The 9,697-nt window shown below is 45.0% G+C and overlaps 1 protein-coding gene across 1 annotated transcript; it reads left to right on the top strand.

Moving 5' to 3' along the window:
- The first annotated feature begins 3,980 nt into the window (after window positions 1-3,980).
- LOC147957977 (uncharacterized) lies at window positions 3,981-6,928 on the top strand. The gene is made up of 5 exons (XM_087536107.1): window positions 3,981-4,399; window positions 4,488-6,039; window positions 6,145-6,246; window positions 6,338-6,427; window positions 6,527-6,928. Exons 2-5 carry the CDS (start codon window positions 4,679-4,681, stop codon window positions 6,681-6,683), a joined length of 1,710 nt encoding a protein of 569 aa, XP_087392233.1. The 5' UTR covers window positions 3,981-4,399; window positions 4,488-4,678; the 3' UTR covers window positions 6,684-6,928.
- The last annotated feature ends 2,769 nt before the right edge of the window (window positions 6,929-9,697 follow it).

The following is a 9,697-nucleotide window of genomic DNA, read 5'->3' as shown; positions in this document are numbered from 1 at the left end:
CCCTTTTCCATACAAGTGTTGGCTAGTTGAGTTGGATTGCAAGGGTGTTTGCTTTCTTGGCCGACCAGGTTTGAGTCCGACGTATGACATTTTATTTTTTGACGCGTTGTTGTTTTTGAGGTACGAAAAACACAGGATATATAGGAAGGACGGACGAAAAGTATGAATACTTATTAAGGGGGATTTATGCAAAAATTATGGAATTAAATGTTTTTGGATTGGATTGGGATGAATAGTACCATCTCGGATGTAGAAAATAATATAGGTGAAAAAAACTGAAAGCGTAAATTCCCGAGGAGAAGCGTATTGTGACGGTGAACCCGACAAACTATATCTTTCCCTATATATTATTATCTCTCCCTAATAATAAAGTACAGATTGACTCCGTGAGTTCACCGTCACAATATGCTACTTCTCGTGAATTTATGCTTTCAGTTTTTTTTCAACACGTCCATATTTTTCCAAAATCCAAGGTGGTACTAAAGTTAATGGTTCGTACGACCGATTCCTCCGATCGCTTGCCTGGGCCTCAGCCCATTCTATGGCCCATCATCGCACCCTAATCCTGCTCGATCTGGATCTCCGATTGATTGACCCCCCGCTCGCTTCCCATCAAGAGCAAACACAAGGAGGCGCGCCGAAAAAAATCTAGCGATTTTGCTCGGAAAGAGGTGTGGGTGGATCTCGTGGAGGCGGAGGAGCCGCTGGGCGAGGAGACGTCCGCCGAGGCTGATCCCGCGGGGCACTTTTAAACTAGCAAATATGCCCGTGCGTTGCAACGAAAAAAAATCGCATGCCCATAACCTAATAATCATGGCTCACCACCCACAGAGGTCCAGGATCTCTATTTCAACATGGTGACACAGCTGTGTCACAACACAATGGAATGTTTAAATATTTAAAAGCAAACCTCATCGAGTTGAACCCCCCCCCCCAACCACTCTTTGCACCTGGTCCATACCCGCCTCTCGTAAGGATTGACTACAATAAAGAGCGACCTTGTTATCGAAAAGGGGATTTTGGAAGCAATCTCCCTCCTTGGATAACCACGGGCCTTAGTCGGCCCGACTTTCCCAAATGCCGGTTGTGACGCCCGGGTAATTAAGCTACAGTGATCCTTTGCTAATGATGCCATGTCACCACTATTACTGTTACTAATCTCACGTTGATCCAAATCCGATTCAAATTCAAATTCAAATAATAAGTGAAATTCTAAACTTCTCAAACATGAAAACTAAAATGATCATCATGTGGCAAATAATCCCTAACTTATTTTGGGTGTTGGAACCAACCTTTTTCAAAATGTTTAAGTGCCTAAACTAAATAAAAACAGGGGCTAAAACAATTATTAAATACTTTTAAATAATAAACAAATGTAAAACAAATTTATTTAGTGCCAAATTAATTATGGCAGTAGCCTAACTAATAATGCTAATTTAGGGACTGAGTTGATATATTATAAAACTACATATAAAGTAAAACTAAAAGAAACAGAAAATAGATAAACAGAAATAAACAGAAAACAAAAGGAAAAGGAGAAAACCCTCCCCCTGCTGGGCCTTTTGGCCCAGCTGGCCGTCCACACGGACCCCGGCCGCCTGAATGGGCCGGCCCACCCCGCTGCCTTAACCCCCCCACTCCCCCAGTCCAACACCACCGACACCCACTCCCCCCACAAAAATATCTCCTCTCCCCCCGATTGGATCGAGATCGGGAGAGGAGGTCGCTGCCCTACGCCAGGACGCCGCCGCTGCCCGAATCGACCTTCGACGCCCGGATCGCTCCCCCCGCCGGCCTGCTTCTCCTCTACATCGTCGTCCCCGCCGCCCTCCTCACGCACCACTGCCCCATTCCCCACGCACCACGGTGAGGCCCTCGGCCTCCTACTCTCCTCCCCGCCTCGCGCGCACGCGCACACACGCACGCGCACCGCCTCACCGTGCCGACCCGCCTCGCTCGCGTCGCCACGCACCGCCGGCCTCGCCCATGTTTCGTTGCTGCTGCTGCCTGTGCCGCGACCTGCGCCGGCCACACCCCCTGCATCCATGGCACGCCTCGTCGATGCGCGCCTGCGCGCCGGCCATGGCCTTGGTCGCCCGCCGTGGCCAGCTCCTACTGCTACCGCGTGCTGGCCTCGCCCACCCCAGCCCCTCATGCTCCTCGCGCCGCCCCGCCTCCACCGCTTGCAGCCGCTCACGCGCCCACGGCCTTGCTCCCTGCCGGCTCCTGCCCGACTGCAGCTCGCCGCTCCCATGCACGCACGCTGGCGCGCGAAACCGCGCCCTACGTCGCCCCCAGGGCCGCCACTGCCGGGGCTGCGCCCTACTTCCCCGGCGAGCTGGTCGCCGGCACCCAGCGCCCGTCCCTCCCGCGTCGACCTGGGAGGGTGCCCGGCGCCCGTTCCAGGCGCCCGTTACCCCGCACCCGCGCGCCCGCTCCAGTGGCACTACAAGAATCTTGTTAATCCATGACGGATACAGTCTGTCATGGAACAGTGCAAAACCATCAAGGAGGGTTGTCCGTGACGGATTTATAATCCGTCATGTATATCGCGTCATAATTTGACAACTGTACCACCATGACGGATCCTGGCCGTCACCGAACAGTCCCTAGGCCCACCCAGGCCCGGTCCTCTATGACAGACTAGTCCGTCATGGATTTGGAGACGCTGTACAAAAAGAGAAAATTCCTTATATAACACTATTTTAAATATTGGTTCCTTATTTAACACTGGAAATTTTCTTCTTCCTTATCTAACATCATGTATAAAATTTTTTCCCCTATCTAACACTCCCGTCAGTTCTGTTAGCTAACACCGTTAAAACAGGCATGAAGTGATGTCAGTTTTCTTTAGCTGGACAAAAATGCCCCTGCCCATAAGCATGAAAAAAAAGAAAACACAACAGGACCGAACCGAACCGGGCATCTCTCTCGCGATCCACATCCCCTTCCCCGCTTCCCCTTTCTCAAACCCTAGCGATTGCGGGCGGCGGCGACGGCGGTGAACCTGCTAGCGGCGGCGGAGATTCGGCGTCATGGATGGCGGTGGTGCTGAGGATGGGGAAGGCGCTGCGGAGGAAAGCCAGTGCGCGGCAGCGGAGGGGTCCGACCTTGGCGCCCCCGCGGATCCGGCGATGGCGAGCCTTGGCGACGGCGGTGGTCCGGAGGGGTCGGGCCAGCGCACGGCTACGGTTGCGGAGGGGCCGGGTCAGCGCACGGCTTCGGCAGGAGGCGGTGTCTCGGCTGCAGCAATCACGGGCCAGGGCGGGGCATGGGCTGAGGGCTCAACCGCCGACGTGGCTGGAGGCTCAGGCCAAGGCATGGCTGGTTCGGGCTCGACAGCAGCTGTAGGCTCAGGCCAATACGCTGCTGAATCGGCCTCAACAGCAGCTGCAGGGTCAGGCCAGGGTGCAGCTCGGTTGGCCTCCGCTACATGGGCGTGTCCAGATGGGTAAGTTCATGGCACTTAATGGATTTGTATGATGTTTGTACCACTAGCAATGATCAGAACTATCTAGCAATACTCATGCATAGTTTCTTCACTTAATTGTCTCTTGAATTCACAGGATGGATCCAAATTCAAGTTATTTGATAAAAATTGAATTGTTTGGCAACAAAAAAAGCTCGAAAAGACATCCGATGTTTCTGTTTCGAGAAGATCATTGATTGTGACTTGACAAACTATAAGGATTTCATTGAATCAATTGTAGAGCAGTACTCTCCGCGTTATTTGGAAGTTGCACATGTGCAGTACTATGATGATGCTCTAAAAATCTGTCCAGAAGTAAAATGTGACCAAGATTTAATGCTTATGTTTGAGGAACACTCGGAGACAAAGGTGGTGCTTATGATCATTGCATATTGTGATCCGTCTGAACCGTATGAGCCTATCACCAAGTGGCATAGTGATGCGCATAGCCAACCTAATAAAAATGTAGAACAAGAGGATGATGCTTACCTTCGCAACCCAAGACCTGAGAATGAGCATGTTGGTGTTGATGAGGAGAATATGTATGAAGTGGATGAACCTATTCCCTTAAATGTGGTTCTTTGTCCTAATAAAGAGAAGGACAAAGACTATATTTGTGAGGATGATAGTGAGGCTGAGAGTGAAGTAGAGGATGATGAAGTAGAGGAGGATGAGGAGTTGCATGAGGCAGAGCATACTCCACATGTAGAGTATGACAAATTAGACCCTCCAATGACAAAAGGCTTTACATATCCCAGCATGAAAGAGTTCAAGTTGGCACTTTCTCAGCATGCAATCAAACGTGAATTTGAGTATAACACCGAGTATAGTACCCGTCATCGGTTTAGGGGCTATTGTTCAAGACGGGATGCAGATAATTGTCCCTGGAGGATACATGCTTCTACAACAGAAGATAAGTGTACCGTGATGGTAATTGTTTAACTTTACCCATTTGTGAACATTTCTTGCATAATTGTTAAGTATTTTTAGCTAATTACATCTGTTTTCTCTTTTGAAGGTGAAGAAAAACCCATGTGGTCATGATTGCTCTAGTACAAGAAGGAAAAAGAAGACGAAGAATGGAACCAAGCATTGGGTATGTGATAAGGTGAAGGATTGGCTGATTGAAGATGCAACTCTCGAGCGAAGGCATTGCAGAAGAAGATTAAAGAACACCACAAGGTTGACCTCCACTACAAGAGAGTATATATGGGTAAGAAGCTAGCTCTGAAAGAATTGTATGGTGATTGGGATAGCAGCTTTGACAATTTGTATAGGTTTAAAGCACAAGTTGAAACCACTTGCCCTGGTAGCATAGTTCAGATTGATCATTACACTACAAAAGGAAAAATCAGGTTTAGAAGGTTCTTCTTTGCTTTGAAACCTTGCATAGACGGATTCCTTGGTGGGTGCAGGCCATATTTGGCAGTAGATAGCACATTCTTAACAGGCAGGTTCAAGGGGCAGCTAGCTAGTGCTATCGCTGTAGATGGCCATAATTGGATGTATCCACTTTGTTTTGGAATTTTTGATTCCGAAACAAATGAGAACTGGATTTGGTTCATGCAATTGCTTAGGCAAGCCATAGGATCACCAAGGGGTTTAGCCATAAGGACTGATGCCGGGCAGGCGGTGATGACAGGGGTAAAGGAAGTTTTCCCAGAAGTAGAACATAGGGAATGCATGTTTCACTTGGTGTCAAACTTCAAGAAAAAGTATCACGGAAAGGTATTTGATGACCATCTTTGGAATGCTTCTTACTCATGGAATACATATATATTTGAGAAAAAATGGGTTGCAATGGAAACAGCAAAGCCAGCAGCAACTGCATATCTTAGGAAATGGCACACTAGGTTGTGGACTAGGAGTCAGTTCTCAACCATTTGTAAGGTGGACTATGTAACCAACAACCTGGCAGAGTGCTTCAATAATTGGATTAAGCACCACAAGTCTTTGAACTTGGATGACTTAATGGACAAGCTTAGGCAGATGATTATGATCATGTGGAATCGCCGGAGAAAAGTAGCAAAGAAGTTAGTTGGCTTAATTTTGCCCCACATAATTAAGAAGTTGAATGCAAAGAGTAGAGAGTTGAACTTGGAGGTGGTAGAAAGCTCGGAAGAAGTTGCTGAAGTTACTCAATTGGGAGGCAGCGGGTTTAGGTTTGTCGTCAACTTGCATGACAACACATGCTCTTGTAGACAATGGCAAGTTTCTGGCCTTCCTTGCAAACATGCTCTAGCATTCATCACATCACTTGTCAATGCACATATACAGAATTATGTGGACTCGTATTACTCCATTGACAAGTTTAGAGCAGCTTATGGCCAACTAATCCCTGCTATGTGTGACAAGACCCAGTGGCCTAAATCTAACCATGGATTCTTCATGCATCCACCCTTGTTAAAAGCCGTAGCTGGTCGGCCCCAAACAAAGAGGCATAAGGGTTGTAGTGAGAAAAAGAGGAAAAGTGGCCAGCACTTATGCCCTATTTGTAAGGAATACGGGCACCATTGGCACAAGTGCAAGAAGGGGAACAAATATGACATTGTTGCTTTGATGGAGTTGAGGTAATCAACTATGCATTCTACTTTCTTATGCATGTTAACTACTCTCTTGCATTACTATTTTGTAATCAACTATGCATGTGAACTACTTTCTTATTGCTCATGTAGAGAACCACCAAAGAAGAGGAGGAAGACTACCAAATCAGCCGAGTCATCCATTGTGCCAAGAGGTGATGAAGCACCGGCAACCGCTATGTATTTTCCACCAAGGTTAGCAAATCTGAATTTAATTTGTGCCAAATGAAAACTGAGTTTGATTTGTGCCAAATGAAAACTGAGTGTGCATTCATCTAATCCATAGCCAAAGCTTAGAAATTACAACCAAGAAGAAAGGAAAACATAGCCAAACTTTGAAGACTACAAACAAGAAAAATGCAAAAGGGTGTAAAAGGTGATCTTTGCTAATTCTGAATTTTAATGTCAAGTACTATGCATAGTTCATATTGTTATTTGCTCTAAGACTACTGTTGCCATACATGTACAAGTGCAGATCAGGGAAGGGGAAGAAGATGGAGCTTGCTAAAAAGGATGAAAGTTGTCCTATGGTGCCACCATTCGACAGCCCCGCAATGAGCACAAGAAGCAAAAAAGCTAACCCAGCCAGCCCCGCAATGAGCACAAGGAGTAGAAGAAGACTTAGCTTGTGAACTAAATTTAATTTCTTTTAGTTAGAGTCACTTCTGTTGCTGCTCAAGTCATGTTGTGTGGACTTGGACTCATATGGGAACCTTATGTCACTTTTGTGTAGTCCATATCATGGACTTGGACTATGTACGCGAACCTGGACATGATGACAATCCTTTTGTGTTGCTCATATGATGTAGATTATGATGTATGTGTGGGATTGGACTCATATGTGATCATGTATATGTTGGAAGCGATATATGTGTACTTGGATGGGGGCCTCTATGTTTATGTGCAAATCTGAATACTATTTGTTGAAATATATGTATATGTGAATTGTGTGATCTGGATGTGCATCAAATTACAGGGGAGGTTCTGCCCAAATTTTGAACTAAATTGTGAAAAAACTGTTGCTTTTTACTGTGGGAAGAATTTTGATCACAAGTTCATCAGGGGTAAAATCGTCTTCTCAGGTGTCATTTCACACCGTTAGAGGTCAAAATGGATGGAAATGTTATAAAGGGAACAAATTTTAGCATTGGTGTTACATAAGGAAGAAAAAGTTTTGCAGTGTCAAATAAGGCAAAAAAAATTAAGGTAGTGTTAGATAAGGAATTCTCTCGTACAAAAATGGGCTTGACGTGGCATCTACATGGCACCAGCGTGAATGTGATGTGGCATCCACTTTTTTTGTTGTGGTAGTTTAGACCATTTATTTTAGTCTGGCATGATTTCCATCCAACCAGTTACAGCGCCACCCATTACACATAATCAAACAAGCTTTCACAACACAATTAATTCTATTGAACAGGCCCATAATTTAAAGCATTTCACAAATTTCTATTCAATTATTTCACTGAGTAAAGCCCTTTTAAAACGTGGCCAATAAAACATCCAACATCAGATAACAGACCCTTAGTAATAATTACACCAGATTACATCAACAAATATACAAGATTGTACAGACCCTCTTAATCATCAAGTTCATGCCTACACCTCGAACTTCCTTTTTGGCTCTGACCACCAAGTAAACCTGTAACAGACAATATGCTTCTGTTACAAAATGGCAAGTTGATTACAACAACATAAATAGTAGTTATTATCATCTGAACCATCATTTTTATTTGACGTGGTTTGAACCTCACTCATGAGGCCTATATACTTAAGAGTTATGCCAGGATTGCTTGTCTTTCATTAATCAACAATATTGTTTCATTGCAGCAACACAACATCGACGACTAATCATGAGTAATCTAGTGCCAAATAGTTCAAATCATCCTGAAGGGCATAGGAGCTTACCCATGCCAAAGCGCTGAGGAGCTCCACCTTGTTGTGTAACTGTAGGTACCTTTGAATAATTATCATCTCAAAGATCAGAGGGGTGTTGACAAATAATAAAGGGATAGGGGAACAAGATAAGTTATCGTTTCTGGAAAACTACTTGCAACAAAACTGTACTTCTATTTACCATAGTGCACACCTTTTTTTTTCTAAACCATGATCATGAACTAACTTGGTGTCATTTTTCTTATGTAAACAAATACACCTATCTACGTGTCAAGAACAGCCAAGTGACCTCTTTTTTACTTATAAACTTGATCAAATTCAATTATTTCGGAATTGAGGAAGCATATTATAGATAATACCTATTAATGGTAGAGAAAATAAGAATAAATGAAATGTTCAAGGTGGAGACACTTTCAAAGTTGCACAGCCAACGATGGTTCACATAACATTTCAAGGAAGTATATCTAAACTATTATAAAGTAGTTATGATTGACTATGTATTGTAGTGTGAGGTCCTAAAGAATTGACACACCAAGTTCTTTTGTCTGCAGCATAGTTCTTCAACTATATTTAATTCTACCAGTGGACTGATTCAGTCGTTCAGTTGTAATCATCAACCTTCGTCACTGATCAAGTGGAGACCTGAGCCAGGAACAGTGCTTAAGATATCATAACAAGCATAATAATACTGCATTAATATATAGACTTTACATTAGTAGAGAAATATGTCAGACAAGGAACACTGATTCCACAATACAGAAAGACAAAAAGGAGGCTACTGTAGAATGTAAAGCAACATCCAGTAATTCATAAAGTGGATAACTCGCTTTTCCTGATATATCAACAAGCATTCTGGAAGTGATTGAACTAGTAATACACTCCCTTTTATTAGGCAGTAAGAAGAGGTTCAATTCTCCATATCTTTTTGTTCTGGAAAGATACAAAAATGTACAGAACATACAGTTTTGCACATTGCCTTTTATTAGGAGCTAGAAGAGGTTCAATTCATATCTTTTTGTTCTGAAAAGATACAAAAATGCACAACAAATACAATTTTGCACTCTGGAGTTTACTTTCACAGAATACAGCTAAAAAAGTACACTCAAATAAAACTACAACCACCTGATTGGAACAGTCATTTTAATCAAATCAGGGAAGCAACAAACAGTTTACTGACTATGAGCCTAACTTGCTACTAGACTATAAATTCTATAACAGAGGGATTAATGTTTGTAAATATTAAATCATCAATTCTTGAGAGGAAAGATACAAAATCAAGCTGAATCAAGGAGAAGAGGGAGGTAGAGGTCGCAGTGCTCACTGGAGACCTTTGTAAGCAATGCAATGGTCGTAGTGCAGGTCAGACGCCGTCTCGCGTGACAGAGGAGGTTGCCATGGGACACGCCGCTGCGCCGGAGACGCGGAAGAGGGGGTCGGGGTCACCGCCGTCCAGCCCAACGCAGGCGAGCGCACTGAGCTAGGGGGAGGCGGAGAGGCGCGAGGGGGCGCGATGCACGACGAAGTGGTGCTGTTGGAGACGCGCCAGTGACAGACGCGCCGCCGTAGCTGAAACCCTAGACATTGGCTAAGGGTTGAGTGCGAGTGCAGGGGGCTGGGAGCGGCGGATCCAGCCGGGCTGGAGGGCGGAGGGGTCGGAGATGAGCTCGTGAGTGTGTTGCACGGTGGCGGACATCGCCGGAATCGGCGGATCTTGGTGGCGGCGCGATGATTCGCGGGAAAGGGAGAGATG

The sequence above is a fragment of the Triticum urartu genome, chromosome 7A (assembly GCF_056163025.1).
Source record: "Triticum urartu cultivar PI428250 chromosome 7A, HENAU_Tu73, whole genome shotgun sequence".
In the NCBI taxonomy this organism is placed as follows: domain Eukaryota; kingdom Viridiplantae; phylum Streptophyta; class Magnoliopsida; order Poales; family Poaceae; genus Triticum; species Triticum urartu.
This window is presented reverse-complemented; position numbering and strand designations above follow the sequence as displayed.

Excerpts from the sequence above, each read along its gene's own strand:
- LOC147957977 (XM_087536107.1), top strand. The coding sequence starts at position 4,679 with ATGGGTAAGAAGCTAGCTCTGAAAGAATTGTATGGTGATTGGGATAGC. Across the intron at positions 6,247-6,337 it reads GCTATGTATTTTCCACCAAG|CCAAAGCTTAGAAATTACAA; the intron begins GTTAGCAAATCT and ends TCTAATCCATAG. Across the intron at positions 6,428-6,526 it reads AATGCAAAAGGGTGTAAAAG|ATCAGGGAAGGGGAAGAAGA; the intron begins GTGATCTTTGCT and ends GTACAAGTGCAG.